Source organism: Cervus canadensis, chromosome 3 (genome assembly GCF_019320065.1).
Source record: "Cervus canadensis isolate Bull #8, Minnesota chromosome 3, ASM1932006v1, whole genome shotgun sequence".
In the NCBI taxonomy this organism is placed as follows: Eukaryota; Metazoa; Chordata; class Mammalia; order Artiodactyla; family Cervidae; genus Cervus; species Cervus canadensis.
The window spans coordinates 37729816-37757055 of record NC_057388.1 but is presented as its reverse complement, the minus strand read 5'-3'; the positions used below and the strand labels follow the sequence as shown (position 1 = coordinate 37757055).

At 34.9% G+C, this 27240-nt stretch overlaps 1 protein-coding gene across 1 annotated transcript in view; it reads left to right on the top strand.

Moving 5' to 3' along the window:
* LOC122438254 (platelet glycoprotein 4-like) overlaps positions 1 to 26356 on the top strand; it is a 56106-nt gene extending 29750 nt beyond the window's left edge. Inside the window, 12 exon segments of the mRNA XM_043462931.1 lie at positions 919 to 954; positions 956 to 1064; positions 1874 to 2053; positions 3670 to 3761; positions 5970 to 6016; positions 14115 to 14184; positions 15412 to 15599; positions 16763 to 16881; positions 17891 to 17964; positions 21570 to 21624; positions 22476 to 22638; positions 25183 to 26356. Coding sequence (XP_043318866.1) covers positions 919 to 954; positions 956 to 1064; positions 1874 to 2053; positions 3670 to 3761; positions 5970 to 6016; positions 14115 to 14184; positions 15412 to 15599; positions 16763 to 16881; positions 17891 to 17964; positions 21570 to 21624; positions 22476 to 22634 — 1129 coding nt within the window. The 3' untranslated portion in view covers positions 22635 to 22638; positions 25183 to 26356.
* Positions 26357 to 27240: the final 884 nt, after the last annotated feature.

Sequence of the window (27240 nt, the reverse complement as noted above, 5' to 3'; positions counted from 1 at the left end):
TTCATCTCACTAAATGTCTTTTACTTCCAAAAGATTTTTTCCCCATAAAACCACCCTTCACCTCTTTCCTAAAGGTAGATAGATGGTACTTTGCCTAGAGGTGTTTAGAGTGAGAAGCCTAGATGTAATAAGTTTAACAATATATGGGGCAGGCATTGAGGGGAAATGATCTGTAAAGTGGAAAGTATATTTCACTAGCATCTTTATTTCTCATTAAAACATTGGAAAATATGGAAAAGCCAATACAGGAAAGTCTGTGCACTTTGAACAGTCTTTTTCTTATATGAAAACATGCTCTTACTATTCCCTTGTTTAAAACTCTCTTTCTTCTCCTCGCCCTCAGGATAAAAGCTAAACATTTCAGTATGGGATGCAGCCCTTTTAAGGTCCAGATCTTAACCTATTTTAATCACTTTATTTCCACCACTCTCCTTACTCCTTAAACCAACCATATTGAAACATCTGAATTACTAAAATAACACATTTACCTAACACATGCTATTTTCTAGCCCATTTTACCTAACTAAGCTTCTATTTGTCACTCAGAACACTTAAAATATAATTGTATCCTGTCCATTATTCCCACCATAATCCCTAGCCTGACTTTGTACCTGTTCTATGTTTTCCCACAGAATCTGTGTAAACTCCTACAATGACACATATTCCTTCTCCTCTGCTATGCACACCTAAGATTCTCTAATTTGCTGGAGGCTCCGCATTGGCCTATTATTCATTTTAACCTACTTGTTTAGTCTAATCTCTGACATAATCTTTGTACTCAATAATCACTGCTTAAATGAATGGCATTTGAGAATTAATGTTCATTTGAAATAACTATTTTGAATTTTAACTTCTGTTAAAATGAATGACATTCATTTGAAACAATTGTTTTGAGTTTTAGTTTCTCTTGTGTTTCAGAGTTCGTTATCTAGCCAAGGAAAATATAACCCAGGACTCAGAACCACACGGTCTCTTTCCTACAGCCCAATGGTGCCATCTTCGAACCCTCGCTATCAGTTGGAACTGAGGATGACACGTTCACCATTCTCAACCTGGCTGTAGCCGTGAGTAGACAAACAGCAAAATTACTCTAGAATCCAACTGTAAATAATCTCATGATTAAAACTACCATTAGATATCTTTTTTTTCACTTTTATAAAAATGCTTTCTTATGCTATTATTTTTAATTATGATCATTTGGAAAGATGACAAGTTCATAGAATAATCAACTGAAGACTGATTAGAAGACCACTTAATGTGTATCATTTTAAAAAGTAGGATTTATGGGGCTTCCCCGGTGACTCAGTGATGAAGAATCTGATAATGCAGGAGGCATGAGTTCAGTTCCTGGTCCAGGAAGATCCCACATGCCTCAGAGCAGCTAAGCCTGTGCTGTTGAGCACGTGTCCTAGAGCCAAGGAGCCGCAACTGCTGAGCCCACACGCCCCAGCTTCTGAAGTCTGCACACCCTAGAGCCCATGCTCTGCGTCAGGAGAAGCCAGCACAGTGAGAAGCCCACGCACCACAGTGAGAGACTGGCCCTGCTCAAGGCAGCCAGAGAGAAGCCTGCAGAGCAGTGAAGACTCCACAGCCAAAATCAACAGCCAATGAGAGAAACAAATAAAATGTGTCCAAAAGTAGGACTTAACTTTGAAACTCTTCTTCCTGTGGCCCACACAACCACAGAGAAATGTACTCATGAAGAGACAAAGAAATAATATACTTTTAGCCCTGGCTAGATTTGGCAGTCATTTTAAAGATAGCTGGAACTTGTTTTATTCAGTTTAATTCTTATATTCATATTTATTTGTTAAGAAAGTGATACTGCAGTCGGTGTCTTAAACCCTGATTTTTTTTTTTTTTTTTTTTGCAGGCTGTACCACATCTCTATACAAGTTCATTTATTCAAGTAATACTCAACTCACTTATCAAAAAGTCAAAATCTTCTATGTTTCAAAACAGAACTCTGAAAGAACTACTGTGGGGCTATACAGATCCATTCTTGAATTTGGTTCCATATACTGTTGCTACTACAGTTGGTGTGTTTTATCCTGTGAGTAACAATTATAAATGTTGATACTGTTAGACTTTAACTGGATAAATATAATCATATTGACAGTTCATAATTTTTTTATCATTTAATGTGTCAACCATATTTCTGATCTCAGAGTACATACTCTAAGTTCTTAAAAGTCACTTTTGTTTAAAAAGTGAATTTAATACTCAATTCACTTATCAAAAAGTCAAATTCTCATGTTTCAAAAGAGAACTTTGAAAGAACTATAAATACTAGTGGGCCTACAAGGATCCATTCTTGAATTTGGTTCCACACCCTACTAATACAGTTGGTTCATTCTATCCCGTGAGTAACAATATGAATGTCAATATTATTAGACTTTAACCAGATAAATATAATGGCATTGGCAATTCACAGTTTTATTATTTAGTGTGTTAACCCTATTTCTTAACCCTATTAGTTTATTAGCCCTAATAAATATTCTCACTATTTCAAAGTCTATCTCACATAGTTTTATCTTTCCTAGCTGGGAAAATTTACTTCTCTGAATTTACTAATTAAAATTAAACTAGCATTTAATCAAGTTCCCATTCTTTGACAAATATATAAACTGTCTAATATTAAACTGTAGGGTGGAAAAACTTTGAATACAGTTTTGACTTTGGTTTTCTATCTATGAACAATCAGGTTGAATCCCTATTTTTATATGAAATGTATTCATCATACCATTCTTCCTTCTCTAGCCCTCCTACAAGTTTGTTTTAACGTAAATTTAAAAGTTACCTGAAATTCCACACAACAAGAAGGATAAATCAGCAATGTCATATGTTCATAGCGTTAGTTGATAAAAACATCTACAAATGTCATGAAATCACATATAGGAAATTTAAGAGATGTGAACTTGGTGATATACTTAGTTAATGTTTTGAGCCATGAAAAGAACAAGTTAACTACTGCATTTTAAAATTGAATATGAATTCATTTGGCATTTTATTAGATATCAGTAATATTCTTTAATTATTTTACTTGAGATGATTTTTAGGATTGCAAGGTTATATATCAATTAAATTTAAGTATAGAAGCCTTAAAGGATAATAAATTCAATTATTATTTACCTAAAATACTCAATTCTTTCCTTGGCTATTTCTGTTTTTAATTTTGTGTACCTAAATTTTAGTAACCACATATTAGAGATCATAACATTAAGAAAACTTCAGGAAAGCTGTCATTTTTCTCATAGGTTTTGTTAACTATCCCTTCACCCCAATATAACAGGACCAATGATCAAATGGACTTTCTGGCTTAATTACAAGAGAATACTAGAGTTGGATCGTGTCAGCTTCTGATAGTTGTTTTCTTCCTTTATCTCAGCATCTAGCACTTATTTCTGGGCACCTTTTATATCTTGCTTTTATAAGATATTAAAAATCAGTCATTTAAAAAATTCGTCATTTGAATTCGTCATTGAAATTTTAAAAATTTCATTTGAATTTCATTTGAATTCATCATTGAAATTTAAAAAATTTCAAATCATATAAAATAACTGTGAACAGCCAGTGTCTGAGAAATGCAAAAGTGAGTTAATTACATACTATAGTTTGGAAAGCATGGCTTGTTTTAGAAGCAGTTTTTTCTTGTACGTGTTTCTTCAGTACAACAACACTGCAGATGGAGTTTATAAAGTTTTCAATGGGAAAGATGACATAAGCAAAGTTGGCATAATTGACACATACAAAGGCAAAAAGTAAGTATACAGGCAAAGTAAGTTGTGTGTGTGTGTGTGTGTGTCACTAGGATGCTTTAAGGCAGGCAAGAAACTTATTTGCCAACTGGTAAGGCACAGGCACCAATCTGTGGAACAGAGTTGCCTGTATCTCGGCCCTTAGAAACTCCTGGTCTACCAGGCATTAACCCTTTAGTTGTGATGACTAAAAGTCACACTGGTACATAGCCGCTGAGTATCAGCCCCACTGGAGGGTTCACCTTTATGAACAGGTCTCTTATACACAGAAATCTAAAGAGGCTGCTTTTATCTGTGTTGCATAACCAGAGTTTTCATGCACACTTCAATTACATAACAGCAAATTAAAAGGAAGAATATCAATATGTCAACTCATCATCGAGGAGCTAGGAAAATATACTGTTGTTTTATTGTTTTTTTACTGAGCATGAAATAAAAATATCATTCTTTCCAGTGACATGACTAAACATGTCTATAAAGATGGAAGCTTAACGAATCCATGCCACAACTTTTGTGACTTTCCCCTTTCAAATGTCCTTAAAATAACTCAGCTTTAAAAAAAAAAAGCCTATCAATATAAAAATGGAATTAATATTTCCTGTTCTAAAACTGACATATTGAACTTGAAAATAAAGAGCACATATCCTGTGAAGTAGTAGTAAAATGAGATATGTTCACATAGCCACAATTTCCTACTTTTCTCTAGCTCCTGCCTGCTTATCTGGAGTACATCTAATCTGTCGTATGTCTAAAATAGGAAGAACCCCAATAAATACCAAGGGCAAAAAGACTGTTCTCCTCAAAGTTAAGATGAGTTTTAGATCAATGATTTCCTAACAAAGAATAATCAAAATCAAGAGATGAAATATTTTTATTAATTAAGCAAGCATTACCTCACACTGAGTTCCTATATAAAATTTGCATAAAACAGTTAAATAGTTACTCATATTCCTTTTTCATCTACAGAGTCCAAAGCCACATTTTTTTTTACAGGAAAATCTAATGGCGGGAACAAAACACATCTAAATGCTCATTTTATGGGATATCATCGCAGTGTTCATATACTGAGTACAGTGAGCATTTCTTTAATTTCAATATTACAGAGAGGTTTTGAGGAGTTACTGAGTGCTCATAATTGGAATAAGAATTTCATATAAGCTTAAGGTTAAGATAAGGTTAATTTAACTGATCATGGCAAGACTGAGCATGATTGACAGCTTATTCTGTTTCAAAAAGCAGCAACGGCTTGCCTTGACATCTTAGGGCATGATATGTTAGGAGAGTGAAAAACCCATTTTCTATCACGAAAAAGTTTGAGACTGCAGAGAAACTATCACTACCATTGTTTGTATTGTTTCCAGATATATGTATATCTCATGAAGATACCAGAGTATAAATTAATAAACTCCATTCTACTTTAATGTCAGTTCATGCAAAGTTAAAAGAGGGGAAAAGTATTGATTATCTACATTTCCAGTCACTACTAATCAAACATCTGCTTCTTTGCTCCTCCACACTCCCCTCTTCTCCCTCATACTGAGTTTTCATCAGTTACCTACTTAATATTTTCCTCCTACTCAGTTGAACACTCAATATACTATGCAATAATCCACTTCTCTCACTGGAACATAGAAACTTAATCCTAAACAGAGATCTAAATTTCTGATAAATATTTCTCAAAAAATGTTTAAGAACTCGGTCTGTTCCAAGTTGTTCCTAACAACATTTATCAGTTTTTATTTTATAATCTGGCCACTTAATGGTATCAGGCACTTCATTACCTCAGCAAGATGAAAACTTCAAACAAAACATAGACCAAATGATTTAGAATATTTCTTAAATTTAGCATTTGTCACATCTAGTCTAATCAATATTTATTACCTTAGCAGAAGTAGGGCTTTCCTGGTGGCTCAGTCGGTAAAGAATCCACCTGCAGTGTAGGAAACTCTCTGCAATGCAGGAGACACAAGTTCAAGCCCTGGGTCAGGAAGATTGCCAGGAGAAGGAAATGGCAACTCACTCCAGCATTCCTGCCTGGAAAATACCATGGACAAAAGAGCCTGGTGGGCTACAGACTCCTGTAAGAGTCAGATACAACTTAGCAATTAAACCACCACCCCACCACTTGAACCATAAAAGACAAATTAATGTGAGGTGGTTCTCTTGGAATGTGAATGTTAATTTCCTTTCCTTTTTCTTTTTGTCCCTAAGGTGTCTCTCCTATTGGGCAAGTTACTGTGACATGATTAATGGTACAGGTAAGGGTATTTGTTTTGTAATAATACCACAATGAAAGCCCCTCTTTTCTCCCACAAATCTATCAGCATACCAACAATGTTCTCAATAGGTATGCTTTCACCTACCTTTGTATCCCTACAACATAATTCAGGTCTCTATTCCTATACAGTCTTAGTAACTACCTAATTTGGTGAAATGGCTCAAGATTAACCACTAAGGATAAACCATTACTGCATTCCTAGGGAAATGTTTGCTTTGTAAAGACTAATTAACTGACTTACTGGTCACAGAAGTAAAGAGGTTAGTAATTACTGTTCACATCTATTGTACATACTGTATAGATAATAATTTAAAACTGAAAGAATTTAACATCAACATAATTATAAAAGGTAAAACATATATCCAAGTGGAGGTTTCAGTATGAAGAAGAATCAGTAACCTTGCAAGGGGAGCCATCTATTTTGAATAAGATGATCATAATTACAGAGAAAAGAACAACAGTAGCAACAAAATCAAGGTTACATATGTGTTAACTAATACATACCTGTACTGGATATTGTTACTAACCATGAAAAAACATGCAAAAACGAACATTCTAAACTAGAGATGGGAACAAAGCATGAAGTTAAAAGTATCTAAGAGAAAAACAGAAATAAAAATACTAGGAGTAAAGGTATATTGGGCAGACCAAGGATTCTGACAGAATCCCTTTGAGAGAGATTGTTGGTTACACACTAGGAAAAGAGTCTAAAGAAACAGAATAGATTCCAATGTTGTTAGCATGATAGAAGTACTTACCATACCTTCTCCAATAAGCTTAAAGAGGTATGAAATTAAGATACTGATTTGCACTTGAATGTATTTAAAAAAAAGGGTCCTGCAAGTATGCACAATCCTAGGTTATGACACATGGTAACCGCTGGTATCATTATGACAGAATCTTTGATGATATTTAAAGCATTTCAATGTATTCTTTTCCTTTAATGTTTAAGGTTTTGGGAAGGCAGTTGTAGGCAATGCCCATTCAGAGACCCATCTGGGCACTTCAGCTAATCTTCAATAGCCCATTATCTTAAAGGCAGGATCGAGTTTACTGATTTTCTGTTATAAGTGAAATGTAAGAAGATTCCAAAGTTTGTGTTGTTACTAGAAAAAGAATGTAGTATTCATAATTGAAGGCTAGGTCTTACTGTTTTGAACAAACACATTCAGCAGCAGCTCATTTTGCTGATACTCATTTGTGGAGTAAATGGAGGAAATTATCTAGTTATTTCTTCTTATATTCACTGTGTGCCGTGAATAATAATCACTGTAGGGGTTCAATAAGCTCAACAAATGCCTTTTATGTTTTGATGTATACATTTTCAAACTATTTGCATGAAATTCTGCTTAGAGAGAGAACTTCAAAAAATGATTTAAAAAATATTAATCAGCCATAAGGGTAGGTGAATGAATCACAATCGAAAGTAAGAAAAACATTTACCAAAAGGACATGTAAAGGAACCTCAACATAAGGGAATTGCCACTCTACTCATAGGGTAGGAAAACACAATCACAGTTTTAACAACAGGTGATTTGGCCATTTTTTAAACAAACTTTCATTTATTTTTAAACAGTGGAAAATTTAATACAAAAGTGAATACCAATGAATGTGTACAGTATACAGACTTGTTGAATAAGACAGCAGCTAGTCACTTGTCAGTATTAAGCACTTGAAAAAGGGTTAGTATAAACCAAAATGTGCCATATGTGTTAAGTACACACAGGATCTTGAGATTTTGTTAATTTTACATTGATTATGTGTAAAATGATGTTTTTTGGATATACTGGGTTAAATATAACCGACTTTTATCATTTTAAAATGTGGCTATTGGAGGATTTAAAAATTACATGTATACAAATTTCTGAATCAACTGGCCAGTAAGATGGCAAGGCAGAAGAATGTGAGTTCACCCCTTCTTTCAGAAACACCCAAATCACAACTAACTGCTCAACAACCATCCACAACAACATTAGCAAAATGCTAGAATCATCTAAAAAAATACCCTACATCCAAAGACAAAGGAGAAACCACAACAAGACAGAAGGAGGGGCAAAATCACAATCACAATGAAACCAAATTCCATACCTGCCAGGTGGTATAATTATTTTCCCCAAAATGGGAAAACAAACAAACAAACTAGTAGTGGAAGTTCTGGTGAATACCATTTCCTCCCCAAGATCTAGCGCCAGCCAACATCCTGTAGGCACCAGTGCCGGGACACCTCATGCAAAACAAGCAACAAGGCAGGAACAGAGCCCCATCCCTCAGCACACAGGCTTTCTGAGTACAGCCCTGCCCTCCAAAAGGACTAGACCCAGCTCTGCCTGCTAGTGGGCAGGAACAAAATCCTCCACCAGCAAGCCTGTGCAAGCCTCTCAGACTCAGATAGTCTTGTCCAAGGGGACAGACAGCAGAAGCAAAAAGAACTACAATCCTGCAGCCTACAGAAAAGAAATCACAACCACAGAAAATTAGACAAAATGAGGTTGCAGAAGAATATGTCCCAGATGAGGGAACAAGATAAAACTTGGCAGAACATCTTACTGAAATGGAGATAGGCAATCTACCCAAAAAAGAATTCAGAGTAATGAAAGTGAAGATGATACAAGATCTCATAAAAAGATCAAGAAGATGTAAGAAATGTTTAACAAAAGACCTAGAAAAACAAAAGAACAAAAAGAGATGAACAATTCAGTAGCTGAAATGAAAAATCCACTATAAGCAAGCAACAGCAGCGTACCTCAGGCAGAATGGCTAAGTGAACTAAAAGAATGGTGGAAACCACTGCTGCAGAACAGAATAAAAAAATAATAATAATAAAAAGAAATGAAGACAGTCTAAAAGTCTGGGATAAAGTTAAACACACCAATATTCACATTTATATGAGTTTCAGAAGGAAAAGAGAGAGAAAAATGAATGTAAATAGCTGAAAATTTCCCTAACATGGGAAAGAAAACAGTGAGTGTAGTACAGGAAGTGCAGAGAGTCTCAGGCAAGATAAACCCAAGGAGGAATATGCCAAGACACACAGTAATTAAATGGACAAATATTTAAGACAAAGAAAAACATTAAAAGCAACTAAGGGAAAACAACAAATAACATATAAGGTAACTCCCATAAGATTATCATCTGATTTCTCAGTAGAAAATCAGCAGGCCAGAAGGGAGTGGCATGATATATCCAAGGTGATGAAAGGGAAGGACCTACAACCAAGAATACCCTAAGAAGACTATAGTTCAGATGCAACAGAGAAATCAAAAGCTTTACAGAGAACTCATTACCACCAGACCAGATCTGCAACAAATCCTAGAAAAGAAAAGGTCACTACTAGAGACAAATAAATTAAGAATGGAAAACCTTACCAGGTAAAGGCAAAAAAAAGTAAGAAAGGAAATCATCTGCACAAAAAAAGGCAAAATATGATATCAAAACCAGTAACTGTGAGAATAAGGGAGCACAAATGCAGGATATTGGAAATGCACTTGAAATTAAAACATCAGCAACTTAAAACAACCTTATTATATATGGACTGCTATATAAAATCCTCGTGGTAATAGCAAACTGAAAATCTACAATAGATACAAACACCAAAAAGAAAAATAAATTCAACACTGAAGCTAGTCATCAAATCACAAGAGAACAGAACAAAAGAGAAAGGGGAAGAAAAAAGACCTACAAAAACAAATCCAAAACAATAAAGAATATAGAAGTAGGAACAGACACTGCTAATTAGTTTAAATGTAAATGGATTAAATGCTCCAACCAAAGACATAGACTAGCTAAATGGATACAAAAGCAAGACTTGTATATATGCTGTCTACAGGAGATCCACTTCATATCTAAGTACACATACACAATGAAATTCAGAGTATGGAAAAAGGTATTCCATGCAAATGAAAGTCAGAAGAAAGCTGGAGTAGCAACATTCATCAAACAAAACAGACTTTAAATAAAGACTTTTTTACAAGAGACAGAGAAGGACACTAGATAATGATCAAGGGATCAATCCAAGAGGAAGATGTAATAGCTGCAAATGTACATGAACCCAAAATAGGAGGATCCTCATATATAAGTCAAATACTAAAGCTATAAAAAGACAAATCAACAGTAACACAATAATACTGGGGGACTTTAACATCCACTTTCATCAATGGACAGATCATCCAGACAGAAGATGAAAGGAAACACAGGCCTTAAAAGACAGACTAGATGGACTTTATAGCGCACTCCATCCAAAAGCAGCAGATATACACTCCTTTCAAGTTCACATGGAACATTCTCCAGGACTGATCACAGGCTGGGCCACAAAGTGAGCCTTGGTAAGTTTAGGAAAACTGAAATCATATCAAGCATCTTTTCTGACCACAATGCTATAAGATTAGAATTCAACTACAAAAAAAAAACACAAACGGGTTGAGGGTAAACAGCATATTATTAAGAAACCAATAGATCACTGAATAAATCAAAGAATTAAAAAAAAAAAAACACCTAGAGACAAATGAAAATAAAAGCATGATGATCCAAAACCTATGGGAAGAAGCAAAAGCAGTTGTAAGAATGAAGTTTATAGCAATACAATCTTATCTCAGGAAGCAAGAAAATTTTTAAATAAACAACCTAACCTTACATGTAAAGCAATAGAAAAAGAAGAACAAACACCACCCAAAGTTAGTAGAAGAAAACAAATCATAAAAATCAGAGCAGAATCAAAATGAAAAAAAAATAGAAAAGATCAATAAAACTAAAAGCTTGTTCTTTAAAAAGAATCAAATGGATAAACCTGTAGCCAAACTCATCAAGGGGAAAAAAGGGAGAGAGTTCAAATCAATAAAATTAGGAATGAAAAAGAACAGAAGTTACAACAAACACCACAGAAATACAAAGGATCATAAGAGACAACTACAAGCAACTGTATGTCAATGAAATGGAAAACCTGGAAGAAATGTACAAATTCTTAGAAAGGTATACTCTCCCATGAATGAACTAAGAAGAAATAGAAAATATGAACATACCAATCACAAGTAATGAAATTGAAACTGCGCTTTAAAAACTTCTAACAGAAAAAATCCAGGACTAGATGGCTTCACAGGTGAATTCTATTGAAAACTTACAGAAGGGTTAAACCTATCCTTCTGAGACTATTGAAAAATCTGCAGAAGAAGGAATATTCTCAAACTCATTCTATGATTATACCATCACCCTGATACCAAAACCAGACAAAAAAGGAAACCATGGGTCAATATCAGTGATGAATACAGATGTGAAGAATTTCAACAAACTACTAGCAAACCGAATCAAACAATACATTAAAGGATCACACAACATGATAAAGTTGGATTTATACCATGGATACAAGGATTTTGCAATATCTGGACATGAATCTGTGTGATATATGACATCAAAGAATATTAAAGAATAAAATTATATGGCCATCTCAATAGATGGTAGAAAAAGTTTTTAACAGAATTCAATATCCATTAAGATTAAAAAAAAAAAACTCTAGAAAGTGGGTACATAGGGGCCTATCTGAACATAATAAAGGCCATATATGATAAAAAATATAGTTAACATCATATTCAACAGTTAAAAGATAAAAGCATTTCCTCTAAGATCAGGAACAAGAAAGGATGTTGACTCTCACCACTATTATTCAACATAGTTTTGGAAGTACTAGTCATGGCAATCATAGAAGAAAAAGAAATAAAAGGAATCTACTTTGGAAAAGAAATAAAACTATCATTGCTTGCAAATGACACGATACTATACATAAAGAATCCTAAAGATGCTATCAGAAAACCACTGAATTCATTGAAGAGCTCTAATATAGTTGCTGGAGGAGGAAATGGCAACCCACTCCACTATTCTTGCCAGGAGAATCCCATGGACAGAGGCACCTGGTGGTCTACAGTCCATGGGGTCACAAAGAGTCAGACACAATTGAGCATCCGAGCACAGTCAAGTTGCAGGATAACTAAATATGTAATTATTATTATTACAAAATTATTACACAGAAATCTATTCCATTTCTGTACACTAACAATGAAGATCAGAAAGACAAATTAAAGAAACAAACCCATTTGCCACTGTATCATAAAGAATAAAACACCTGGAAATAAACTTGCCTAAGGAAACAAAAGACCTATACTCTGAAACCATATGATGAAGAAAGAAATCAAAGATGACACAAACAGATGGAAAGATACATCACATTACTGTATTCAAAGATCAACACTGTTAAAATGACTATATTATCCAACACAGTCTAAAGACTCAATGAAATCCCTGCATTTTTCATAGAACTAGAACAAAAAATTTTAAATGTGTATGGAGACATGAAAGACCTCGACTAGCCAAAGCAATCGAGAAAGAAAACAAAGTTGGAGGAATCACGGTTCCCTGACTTCAGACTGTATTACAAAGTTACAGTCAGCAAAAGAGTATGGTAGTGTCACCAAAACAGAAATGTAGATCACGGAGCAAGGAAGGAAGCCCAGAAACAGCCCACACACATATGGCCAATTAATGTACAGCAAGGTGGATAAGACCGTACAACTGAGAAAAGACAGTCTCCTCAATAAATGGTGCTGGGAAAATGGGACAAGTGCATGTAAAAAAATGAAATTGAACACTCTTTAACACCATACACAAACTCAAAATGGATTAAATAACTAAATTAAATAACTAAAGACTGAATACTCTAAAACTCTTAGAGGAACACATAGGTGGAATGCATAAGCAGAACACTCTCTGACATAAATCACTGCAGTCTCTCTTCTGAGCCACCTCTTAGAGAAATAGAAATAAGAAGAAATATAAACAAATAGGACATAATTGAACTCAAAACCTTTAGCACAGCAAAGTAAACCATAAACAAAATTAAAAGATAACTCACAATGGGAGAAAATACTTTCAAACAATGCAACCAATGAGGGATTAATTTCCAAAGTTTTCAACAGCTCATGCTCTCTCTATATTAAAAAAATCAAAAAATAGGCAAAAGACCTAAGTTGACATTTCTCCAAAGAAGACATACGGATGGCCAAGAAGTACATTAAAATGTGCTCAAAATCACTATTTACTAGAGAAATGCAAATCAAAACTACAATGAGATATTACTTAACAATGGTCAGATTCCATCACCCCAAAATCCACTAACAATAAATGCTGGAGAGGATGTGCAGAAAAGGAAATCTTTCTATACTGTTGGTAGGAATTTAAATTGGTAACAGTCACAATGGAGAACAGTATGGAGGTTTCTTAAGAAACTAAAAATAGAGCTACCATATGATCTAGCAATCCCACTCCTGGGCATGTATCTGGATAAAAATGTACTTCAAAAGGTTATATATACCCCAGGATTCACTGCAGTGCTGCTTACCATAGCCAAGACATGGAAGCAACCTAAATGTCCATCAACAGATGAAAAGATAAAGAAAATGTGGTACATATATGAAACAGAATATTACACAGCTATTAAAAAGGATGAAATAATGCCATTTGCAGCCATATGAATGGACCTGGAGATAATCATACTAAGTGAAGTAAATCAGACAGAGAAATACATGGATCATGTGATACTGCTTTTATGCAGAATCTTAAAAAAGTGATACAAATGAACTTACTAAACAGACTCACAGACTGACAATGAACTACAGTGACTGAGGGAAAAGTTGGAGGGGGAGATAGATTTGGAATTTGGGATTGATATATATACACTATTAATGTTTAAAACAGATAACCCACAAGGACTTACTGTATAGCACAAAGAACGCTACTCAATATTCTTTTCTAACCTAGATGGGAAAAGAAATTGAAAAAGAACAGATACATGTGTATGTATGACTGAATCATTTTGCTATACTCCTGAAACTAGCAAAACATGGTTAATCAACTGATCCAACATAAAATTTAATAAAAGAGAAAGGAAAGAGAAAAATAAATTTCTGTTTAAAAAATTACATGTACAACTGCTACAGTTCATATTATATTTCTATCAAGCATGTTTAAATCAAGATTTCTTGATTTAAGACACAAACTGCATCTAATCCCTTGCCACTGGCTCAACTTTTAAACAGATGCAGCTTTATTTCCACCTTTTATTGAGAAGACCCGGGTATTAGAATTCTTCTCCTCGGACATTTGCAGGTAAGACAAAGACATTGATGTATTTCTCTAAGTCAGAATTATTTCCCCAAGTGACAAAAGATAAATCAAGAAGACCACACTCAATAATAGTATATTAGAAAAAATAAAATAAATTTAAGGAAATGTTTTGATGTATTAAGAATAAATACCATATAGAATGCATAATGTGTTTATTACATTTCTGAAAACTGAAAGATGTAGAAGGATATTTTGCACAATGCAAATCATTTTCTTCTTTGCCATTTCCAGGCAAGAGCTAGTTGTTCCTCTCTTTTACTGAAGTAGTAGTATGCTTAGTAACAGTCAAGAAAGACATGCCCAATCTTTCTTAAAATGTCTAAAATGACGATATTCCAGAAACAGATCTGTGTTAATGTGCTCTGCTGACACTGCAGCACCCATTCAAGTTGGCAGGGCGCAGTAGCTATCAGACAAGCATCAACACCCACACTGGGCACTGGATACGCTTGAATCCTTTCGTGTCTAAATTCTGTGTGGTGTGAGAAAGCTTTGAAGATCTCTGAAACTTTTCTTATCTGTAAAACTGAAGAGAGCAGAATTTCTTCAAATAAGGTCATCCGGGTATCAAAAGAAAGTAAGTATATAGTGGGTTCCAGTACATTGCCGAGGTTATGGTGGATAGCTGTAAATGATGGGCGTGTACAAGGCACGTATTAAACACCAGCATGCACACACTCAAGCAGAATTTCTCTCCATGATTAAGTTTTAGAGGGTTGAAAATTTATTTTTACCTCACCTAAACTGGGCACAAATTAAGGATTTGAGAGAGGCATCGATAATTAATCCACAGAAGAAATGAACTATGAGAAATGTCTGTGGTCAGTCGCTCAGTCATGCCCAACTCTTTGTGACTCTGGACTGCAGCTCTGCAGCCCGCCAGGCTCCTCTATCAGGGCGATTCTCCAGGCAACAAAACTAGAATGGTTGCCATTCCCATCTCAGGGGATAAATACTCTATTGCAGTTCACAAACAGAAATTAATCTCAGAAGCTTTTGAAAACAAAGGTAAGAATATCCAAGTATTGAGTTCTGGTATACCTTAAAATCTCTCAAGATTTTTTTTCCCTAAGAATTAAGCAGGAATTCTAACAAGATTACATAATTTTCCTAAGTTAAAGCAATAACATAAATTTAAAATAGGAGAAAATGGATCTCCAGAATGAAGTTCAGTTTCCCAGAATGAAGCTCTTTCATATCTGTGTTCAGGTCTATCTATGCTGTGTTCATAGCTGAAATGAATCTGAAAGGAATCCCTGTGTATAGATTTACTCTTCCATCCTTGGCTTTTGCATCTCCACTTCAAAATCCAGACAACCACTGTTTCTGCACAGAAAAAATTATCTCAAAAGATTGTACCCTATATGGTGTGCTAGACATTAGCAAATGCAAAGAAGGTGAGTTCAAGTTCTCAATGTCACAATCCATGGCATAATTTGCATTATTCTTTAAAATGTAAACTTCACCCAGGATCCCTTTCTGCAAGAAATTTAAAGTAAGAAAGCAACAATGGCAGAAGGTGGTAAGCTGTTTTTGTTCTGATTTTCACTGTTGCAAAAGTTAGTTGTTATTAGATAAAACCACCCTGGTATTTTCCTGTGCTACTTTGGAAAATAAATCTTAAGGTCCTTTGCTCATTTTTTAACTGATTATTTTTTTTTGAGTTATGTGAATTCCTTGTATATTTTGGATGTTACTTACTTATGGAATACAAGTTCTGAAAATATTTTTTCCCATCACATAGATAAGCCTTTTTATTTTTGATGGTGCCCTCTGCTATGCAGAATCTCTGTGCTCATTTTAGATTTAGGATAAAATTAAAATAGTTACCAAAATACGTTAGACATCCCAACTTATCTAACATTTTTCTAACTTTTCTACCCTAGAAAATGGTAAATAAAAATAAGTGTATTTCAGGAAGTCTCCAAAACAAGAAATGACTCAAAATTTGCAATTTATCATATTTTGCTCACCTATTTCATATTGGAGTAGGTGTGAAGAAAGAAAGAAGAATCTCTTTAAAGAATTATCAGTCCATAGACACATTACTACCTGAAACATGAAGGCATATAGTTGTAACTTTGTGTTCAGCAGCTAAGCTTTGCTGTTGTTGCATAGTTGCTAAGTCATATCTGACTCTTTTCGACCTCATGGATTGTAGCCCGCCAGACTCCTCTTTTCATGGAATTTCCCAGTCAAGAAAATGTAGTGGGTTGCCATTTCCTCCTCCAGGGGATCTTCCTGCTCCAGAGATCAAACCTGCATCTCCTGTATTGGCAGGTGGATTCTTTACCACTGAGCTACCAGGGAAGGCCAGCTAAACCTTACTTATAGGAAATAAACACATAAGGGATGACTGGTTACATTTCTTTTTGTTATTGTTCAAAAGTGATTAGATGGTGTAATCGTCTCTAACCCTCACCATCCAATTAGTATTCAAAGGAAACTCTGCATTTCATTTTTAACTTAAAAAGCTTTATCTTCAATGAAATCTTTTCTGAGAGGGATATATAATAAGAAAAAGTATTTATCCCATATGTCTTTTAAAACTTGCTTTCAGGAAAACCTGTGTACATTTCACTTCCTCATTTTCTACATGCAAGCCCAGAAATTGCAGAACCTATTGAAGGCTTAAGTCCAAATGAAGAAGAACATAGCACGTACTTAGATGTTGAACCTGTAAGCAACTGCATTATTGACCTATTTGGTTTACCATTATTTTTTTAATGAAAGAAAAATTAAATTCTCTCCATTTTCTCGATCACATTTATTGGTTATATTTATTGCATCATTTTTTGCACATTTATTGCATATTTATTGCACATTTATTGCATATATTTATCTTGATAAATTACTTTTATATCAATGAAAATTTATCTTTTTCCTATTGTTGCTTATGAGATGAAGTAATTGTTTTAGTTTTTAGCATGTGGAATTTTATAGACCTTTTTAATTGTTCATAGGTCAGGGAAAGCAATGATAGAAATGATTCTACTTAAAACAACTTGGTATAAAATACGACTTTATGCTCATTTTATAACTTAACTGCAAGTACTGCTCACATGAAGGGACATTGATTACAAGCAATTAAAAGATTTTACAGGTATATATGCATTTGAGGTAAGATTCATTATACTCAGTGTAGGGAAAAATCTATTAAATTTTCTATAGAGTAACAGTTTTCAACTTTTCATTTAATATTCTCCTTTTCAAAGTTTAAATGATATGCCAGAATTTTAGGAGTCACATTTCAGTTTAAGGAATAATAAGTAGTATTATAATTATAAGGATGATATATGGGTTCTGACTGATATATACTTAATCACGCAAAGTTCAGGATTTATAGACAGTATATGAGTTCTGGGTTTCAGTACTGTTGTGGATACCTCAAAACCAGTTCAAATAAATATTATAAATTTAAATAAAGCCTAGGCATTAGTATGGGCAAAGGAATTTTGTGTGCATGTAAATGCATGGGCATATACATCTGTATACAGCCATTAATGTACACACAAAATTTAATTATGGAGAATTACGTGTGCACTATGCAATATGTCCAATTAGTTATTTAATAAATTTCAAGTAGTAGGGTTTCACCTTAGGTTCTATGTAACAGTAAAAATAAATTTTGGATTTATACTTTTTTTTTAAGGAAATTGATAATTAATTTAGTTTGTTCTGTCTTTAGATAACTGGATTCACTTTACAGTTTGCAAGACGGCTGCAGATCAATATACTGGTTAAACCAGCAAAAAAAATTGAGTGAGTCTCTTGAACAAGTTTCATTATGATTTTTAGTATTTTCTTGTAAGAATGAGAGTATATCTATGAAAAGAAGGGGGAAGAATATAAAATTCAACTTCTCTAAGTCAGAAGAATATCATATATTAACACATACATATGCAATCTAGAAAAGGGACACTGAGGAACCTATTTGCAGGGCTGGGATAGGGATGAGGATGTAAGAACGGACGTGTGGACACAGCGAGGGAAGAGAGGGTAGAATGAACTCAGAGAGCAGCGCTGACATGGATACAGGACCGTGTGTAAAGCAGGTGGTGGGGGGCCGCTGTATCACACGAGGAGCTCAGCTCAGCGCTCTGTGATTACAGAGACGGGGGGCAGGGGGCTGCAGATGGAGGGGATTTATGTATACTTACAACTGATGCATGCTGTCGTACAAACTAACACAACATTGGAAAGCAATTATACTCCAATGTAAAAAAAAAAAAAAAAAATCTGTGTTTTAAACTAATGTAGATGATCAGAGTTATTTAGCCCAAGGCACTGATAACAATAGGAGTCATGAAAGTAAAAATCTACCTGTACCTCTATAAAACAAAATGTTGGTAAATAGAAATAAAAGAACGTCTACTGAAATTTAGGTAGCTGGACTAGGAAGACAGGCAATGAATAGACTGCATAAACAAATCTGTATAAGGAAAATATATATGCACAGAAAAAAAATGTAAAAGGAGATATGAAAAATTGTATAAGCATGGTTATATCTTTCCATGTTGGCACTGTAAGAGGTTTGCAGCTCAACTCTTGCTACCAGCTTTATTATTGCTACTCTTAAAAGATTTAGAGATAAGAATTTTTTCTAATTTCTACATAAATTTAGAATATCCGCCCCTTTAGGAATGCCAAAACAGGCTACTAAAGAAAAGTATGACCATCAAATAATTTGAGGACCTATCTCCAAGAATTTCTGACTGAAGAAACTGTAAGCTGTGGATTAATATATTCTTTGTCACCATCAGTTCAGTTCAGTCCCTCAGTCATGTCCAACTCTTTGAAAGCCCATGAACTGCAGCATGCCAGGCCTCCCTGTCCATCACCAACTCCCAGAGTTTACTCAAACCCATGTCCATTGAGTTGGTGATGCCATCCAACCATCTCATCCTCTGTCTTCCCTTTCTCCAACCACCTTCAATCTTCCTCAGCATCAGGGTCTTTTCTAGAGTCAGTTCTTTGCATCAGGTGGCCAAAGTATTGGAGTTTCAGCTTTAGCATCAGTCCTTCCAATGAATATTCAGGACTGATTTCCTTTAAGATTCACTGGTTGGATCTCCTTGCAGTCCAAGGGTCTCTCAAGAGTCTTCTCCAACACCACAATCCAAAAGCATCAATTCTTCGGTGCTCAGCTTTCTTTATAGTCCTACTCTCACATCCATACATGACCACTGGAAAGACCATAGCTTTGATTAGATGGACCTTTGTTGGCAAAGTAATGTCTCTGCTTTTTAATATGCTGTATAGGTTGGTTATAACTTTTCTTCCAAGCAGCAAGTGTCTTTTAATTACATGGTTGCAATAACAATCTGCAGTTATTCTGGAGTCTAAAAAAATAAAGTGTCACTATTTCCACAGTTCCCCCATATATTTGCCATGAAGTGATGGGACCAGATGCCATGATCTTAGTTTTCTGAATGCTGAGTTTTAAGCCAACTTTTTCACTGTCCTCTTTCACTTTCATCAAGAGGTTCTTTAGTTCTTTGTTTTCTGCCATAAGGGTGTTACCTGCATATCTGAGGTTATTGATATTTCTCCTGGCACTCTTGATTCCAGCTTGTGCTTCATCCAGCCCAGTGTCTCATGATGTATTCTGCATATAAGTTAAATAAGCAGGGTGACAATATACAGCCTTGATGTACTCCTTTTCCTATTTGGAACCAGTCTGTTTTATGTCCAGTTCTAACTGTTGCTTCCTGACCTGCAAACAGATTTCTCAGGAGGCAGGTCAGGTGGTCTGGTATTCCCATTTCTTAAAATTTTCCACAATTTGTCATGATCCACAGAGTCAAAGGCTTTGGCATAGTCAATAAAGCAGAAATAGATGTTTTTCTGTAACTCTCTTGCTTTTTCGATGATCCAACGGATGTTGGCATTTTGATCTCTGGTTCCTCTGCCTTTTCTAAATCCAGCTTGAACATCTGGAAGTTCATGGTTCACATACTGTTGAAGCCCGGCTTGGAGAATTTTGAGCATTACTTTGCTAGCGTGTGAGATGAGTGCAACTGTTCGGTAGCTTGAGCATTCTTTGGCATTGTCTTTCTTTGGGATTGGAATGAAAACTGACCTTCTCCAGTCCTGTGTCCACTGCTGAGTTTTCCAAATTTGCTGGCATATTGAGTGCAGCACTTTAACAGCATCATCTTTTAGGATTTAGCTCAACTGGAATTCCATCACCTCTACTAGCTTTGTTCATAGTGCCCACTTGACTTCACATTCCAGGATGCCGGCTCTAGGTGAGTGATCACACCATCGTGATTATCTTGGTCATGAAGATCTTTTTTGTATAGTTCTTCTGTATATTCTTGCCACTTCTTCTTAGTTTTCTCAAATAAACTCATGCAGCAATAATCCAATATGATGAAAAAACATATATAAAATAAAATTTCAACTTGTCTTAATTCATTAAATCGTTAAATGCTTTTAACTTTCATTTGCAATTCAGAATTATATCTAGTTTGTATTGAAATGGCATTTACATACATTTTGGAATGAGTGTATGGTGGTATTGCTCATTCCACTAGCTATCCAAATATTTCTACGACAGTAGTTTCCAGAATTCAAAGTTTAGTTTTGAAAAGTTGTTGCCGAACCACAAAAGATGCCGGGATTCTTGGCCTCTGGAGGAGAAGAATTCAATCCAGGGCCAGAGACAAGGCTTGATCGCTCAGAGCTTTTGTGTAATACGGTTTTATTAAAGTATAAAAGAGGTAGAGAAAGCTTCTGACAGACATCAGATGGGGGCAGAAGGAGTGCCCCCTCACTAGTGCTAGCAATGGAGTTATATACTTTTAATTAGTTATTACAGTGAATCAAAAGAATGTCTGGAGGTTGCAAAGACCTTACTAGACCAACTCCCATAATTTACATTTTAAGGTAACAGGATTAGCCAGAAGCTTTTTTTCCAGAAACTGTCCTCATGCAGGATACATTATTGTTATATAATCCTAAGGAATGTAGAGGAAAAAAGTTTGTCCTTTCTTCCTCCTTGAGAATTCCAGACCCCTCTCTCCCTGGGGACCTCCGGACTTATCAACCTGCCTAGGAACTGACTGTTTCCTGAGCATCACTTGTTGAAAGGGAAAATAAATGATTAGAAAAAGTGAATCTAATTAGAAATATATATTAGAAAGTTTCCTAAGAGTGATTATAAATCTCAGAAACAGACATTAAAATTTAAATGATTCATCACATGGAACAAAAATCAAGGAATTTAACCAAGACACAACAGCAATTAGTTTCTGAACATTAATTTATACAGATAATTAAAACATTTCTGTTATGCATGTATAATACATAATTATTTCCATAATTATTTAATATTTTATAATTATTTTCAATGTATATTACAGAGCATTAAAGAATCTGGAGCACAACTATTTGGTGCCTATTCTTTGGCTTAATGAGGTTAGTATTTTTATCTATTAGTCACTAAAAATAGCAAACATCTTTGTATATAGAAAAAACCTTGGATGATTGAAAATTGAATAAGTGTTCACAGTATTTGAAGTTGTGTGAGTTTCCATTACTCATGTGGGCAAGTTTATACATTATTAATTATATAATCAATTACTGTGAGAGAACTAAGCCATGCAGAAATAGCAGGATTACGTTAGATTTCAGTGTTTTTGTTTTAGAAAGACAAAGTACTTCCTCTCTTCTAATATTATTTCCATAATGCATCTATTAAACACTATCTCTTGCCACAGTGCTTGTCATGGGGAAGAGTCATGCAAACATGAAATTCCAAATAACTCATTGTGTGAATACTGTAGTGTTAATAAAAGCCAAACAAGTTTATAAAGGTGAGATTATAGTAAATGTAGGCAGTTTATCTCCTGACAAGATATTTTTAGTGTAAAAATCATGGAATGGATTAGCCACAGAATTAGGAAATGCATTGTATAAGCCTTTAGAGGAAGGAAACTGCTGACCCTTGATATTTCCCTCTGTCACTAAGATTCTTTGGGAAACCGGAAAATATTTCTGTAAGACCACTGTATTGAACAAAGAAGTCAGTGTATTGAAGAATGCTATATAATATGTTTAAAGGGAAATGATTATATTTCTCTAAATATTCCACCTTGGCATTTATTACCTTCTTTGACATGCAAAGAGACTTCCATTAGCTTGTTTTATAGAAAAAAATAACTAAAACTTATACAGTGTTTTGAAAAAAAAAACTGAAACATAAATTGAGGGTTTTGAGTATTTTGCTTCACTAAACTACCCCCAAAACACTATTAACTTTATTACAGACTGCCACCATTGGTGATGAGAAGGCAGCAATGTTCATAGATCAAGTCACTGGAAAAATAAACCTGTTTCGCCTGGTACAAATCATTTTACGGAGTATTGGTACAGTGATGTTTCTTGCTTTTATGATTTCATACTGTGTATGCCAAGTGAAGTGTTAAATAAGTAAGTATATAATAAAAATTACATATAGCTTCTATAACATTAGTTTATATATTACTTGTTTTCATTTTATCAAAAAGAGGTTATAAATTAGGCTACAAATATTTCTGGATCTGTCTAGTCAACAATTGTTTTTAATATATCTTTGAAGTTTTGAGATGTTTAATGTAAATTAAAACATAAATTAAGGCTGAATGAATAATAAGCCCTAGTAATACCAAGCAGATCACTACATTACATCTTTCTTCTGAGAGGAATGGGCTAAAATATGAAATCATCACTTTTGAAAAGTTGAAATGTTGCACAAAAGCTAAATGTGTTCCAACTTTTCATTTCTTGGTTATTTCTAGCTAATTATTTTAAAATCACAAATAATTAATATAATCACAGACTAGGAAAGTTTATATATAAATGAAAATGATACATATTTGGGGAGACTGAAATTTACAAGAGAAAAGAAAATAGAAAAAATTGTTAAATAAGCTAGGAATTAAGCAGAAATAGAAACTCAATAAATGATAGTAAGAAAATAGGATAAATATGCTATTTTAAGATCAAGATAGCATATTAATATAAAAGACTGTAGCATAAAAATATGCTATAATCATAGTACAAAATCACAATGTGTACTCTACATGTTTAATGTTGAAGCCTTGATGAATTATTACAGTTCATTAACTAAAATTGAATACAATAGTATAAAAAATAGAAGAAAAACAAGCCAATACAGTAAAACCAAATTACTCAGAGTTTACAGGAAAAATCAGGTAAATGCGGACAGTAGGAGTTTAAGCAAAACTGAAGAGGTGGCTCAGGCGTCTGTGTTTCAGTTGTTAGCGCCTATGCCCCCTTGTAAATAGAGGAGCATCTGACTCAATCTTCCCTAAATGGACACCTTTAATAATCATATGTGGCATTGGTATGGCCTGGTAGGGTGTGGGGAGGATTTTCCACTTACCCATAGGGTTCCCTCCACCCTTCTTCCCAGGAAAACCAAAAAATACATACAGTCAAAATAAAAGCAATATACTTGCTATGAAAAATTACAACTTCAAAACAAGTCTTCTCACCCTATTTTCAATCAGATTGACTGTGTGCTGTCTTATACAGAAATTCTGGAGCTGCCACTGATAATGACTGACCTTCTATTAAGCACCAAAATATGATAACCATTTTACATGACTTATCACAACTAATCTCTAAAAAAATTGTATATTTCCAGTAGCCAGGGATTCACCAGCATTCACTCTATCTATCTTTTTGAGACATTACAGAAAATTTTAAAAGTGCAAATCCGTTCATTTTCTAAATGTGACATCAGTCAAATTGAGTTATTAAAAAAAAGTAAAACAGGACAGGGAACAGTATTTTCTGTATGTAAGAATGAGAACTTGGGCCTAGGAAGACCACTCAATCTTTTGTTCTGATGCTTTCTGCCTATATTTATTCACTAAAAAGACTGAATACTTCTGCCTATAATCCATCTGAACAGAATATTCAAAACGCTAATCTAATATATTCACATTGTAATGAAGGAAATATTGCATCACCTTCAAGACCTGTCATTAGTCAAGTAACAAACAGCTTATGATTAAACAAAGTAAGGCACATGACCATTTACATAATAGACAGAAAGATTATCTACTTAAAAGCCATATTACAACAAAAACTTGTTCTAGTGGGAAAATATGCTTTTCAAAATGAAGTGTAATAGTTGTAAATTTCTCTGTACTCTTCCCTGTACCTGTTACATGATATATTTCATCAATGCTTAATGAACCCTGAATATCCTGGGTAAATTAAGGTGAAAGATGGAGAACTCTCTAATGTGCCACTGTCAACAAGTACACTGACTTTTCTTAAACATCTGACTGTTGCAGTGAGAAGCTACTGCTCTTTACACAACAATGTCTTTTTTTTAAATATAAATTTATTTATTTTAATTGGAGTCTAATAACTTTACAATATTTCGTGGTTTTGCCATTCTTTACAAGAGAGAACACTGTTCTCTATAGGTTACTTGATTTACTTGATTTAGAAGAATCACAGATATAGATTTCCTTAAACAGGCCTCATGTTGAATATTGTAATAATTATCCCTGTGGGCAGATTTATAAACAATTAAAAAATAAGAAGATGGATGTACAGGAGGGAATAAAGCAAAGATGGTAGAGCTACGGTGTGGTTTTACTCACAGAAAGAATAAACCAAGTCTTTTTGAAAGTAGCAGTACATACACCACTAAATGGAGGATGGTCTGAAAGGACAGAAAAGAGTGGGAATGCCCATGCAGAGCAGATTTAATGGGTGACCGTCCTTATCTGACTGCATGCAGCTCTTGAGAGCTGGGAAGGAGCCTTCCATGTTCCCTGGAATGGGAAAATATCTGTCTTATCCATGAAGTGCATCAGAGAATTTTTCTCTCCAGCTTGAGAAGCTGGGCTAATTACTAGAAAATATGACATCTTCAATATAAAGAATGTCAGAATTACCTATTTTTTCACAACTTTCTGATAAATACTAAGTACTTACCTTTCTTCTTTCCAGGGAGCAAATGAGTCTTCACATTCATGCATCGGCTACATCAGGATCATTCTTAATACTGACCTACAAAATGAAGATTTGATATGCTTTATATTCGCAAGCACACCTTATCTTATAGTTGAAGAACTAGTGCCATTTTTTGTTTTTGTTTTGCACTGAGCATAAGCACATTTCTGAAGGATTACTAAGATGCCATTCACACTTTGAACAAAAATAGGTACCTTTTAAAAGTCAACATATACACACAATTCACTTAAGTTTCTACAGACTTCACTTACTCATGATACAATCATTTTTATTTGGTATTGATTTACTAATTGGTCCCCTGGTGTACATATGGCAGGGGAGTGGACAACCTAAGCAAATCCTGGATCGTGAACACTTGTCTTCCTCAGAGAGGAAATATCATTACCCTTATCGGTGTCCCTGCAGCAACACAGACCCCAAGACTGTTGGTACATTGCATTTCATGAGGATCAACTATTTTGAAAGGCATTTAAGAATGATAACCAAGTGCTTGGCCTCTGAACCATTTATTATACATTACTTCAGTTTCTTTCTTTATGGAATTATTTGTTATCATGCTCTCTTTAACAATATATGTTTATATTTTTGTCAATGATAATGTAAATGGACATGAAAAAGGACTTTGTCATTTTCCATGATCATCAGCTCTTCTGGAAAACTGAGTACATTTTGATCTTTTCACTCAGCTGCATACAACTTATGCTTGGCAATTTCAGAATGCTGTGCTAGGAATTCTCTGGTGGTCCAGTGGTTAAGAATCTACCAGCCAATGCAGGGGACCCAGGTTTGAACTCTGGCCCAGGAAGATCCCACATATAGCAAGACAGCTAAACCCAAGTGCTACAATCACTGACACCCATGCACCTAAAGACCATGCTCTGCGGCAACAGAAGCCACAAGGAGAAGCCCACGTAACACAACAAGGAGCCCCTGCTCACCACTACTAGAGAGAGCCTGCACATAGCAATGAAGACCCAGCACAGCCAAAAAACAAAGAAATAAAAATAAAAAGAATTCTGTGTTAGTGTTAAGAGATGTAAATGAAAATAAAAAGCATTGTGTGAAACGGTACAAGGAGTAGAATGTGCATTAATAGTTACTTGTTGTAATATTTCTGGCTTTCACAGTCACTGCAGAAAGACTGGTTTCATTCATTAAAAGATGTCCATTCTTATACCTGTGCTTTTTCTAGTTCCTGTTGTATCACAAAACATTTAGTCTTATGTTCTGTCTGAAGTCGTCTATTTGAATTTTTATTTCTTTATGCATCTGTATTTTTTTCTGAAACATTTTTTCTAAATTCAATCTTGGCCCCATTTTCCTAAATTAATTTTTATAAGGTTTTTAATTTTCTTCTCCTTTTTAAAATGCATTTCTTGAACTATTTTTTTAAAACATTTATTCATTTATTTATCTTTGGCTGCAGTGGGTCTTCACTGCCGCCCACAGGCTTTGTCTAGTTGCGGTGAGCAGGGGCTAAAGTTGTCATGTGTGGGCTTCTCCTTGCGGTAGCTTCTCTTGTTGCGGAGCTTGTCTGCAGCAAGAGAAGCCACAAGGAGAAGCCCACATATCACAACCAGTAGCCCCTGCTCACCACTAGCTTGGGCTCTAGGGCATGTATGTTTCAACAGTTGCTGTGTGGGGGCCCGGTAGTTGCAGCACATGGCCTTGGTTGCCCCGCGGCTTGTACAATCTTCCCAGACCAGGGATTGAACTCATGTCCCCTGCAGTGGCAGGTGGATTCTTAAACACCAGGGAACTCCAGTTCTAAGTTAATTTTTAAAGCAAGTTGGAAGAAAAGGAAAGGATACTTGGTTTCATCTTTTTCAGCAACAGGTTAAGTTCTAGACTGTGAAGGATCTTTACTTTTTACTAGAATACATATTGTTAGGTAATCCTGCTTTCCTTAGCAGGGGTTCATTTATGGCAGAGAGCACGAGTTCCCCCTAAAACAGCTTTCCACAGAAAGGGAAGACAGACCACACTCTGTCTGTGCTTTACCCAAAGAAGTTTATAGGACAAAGTATTAGTGAC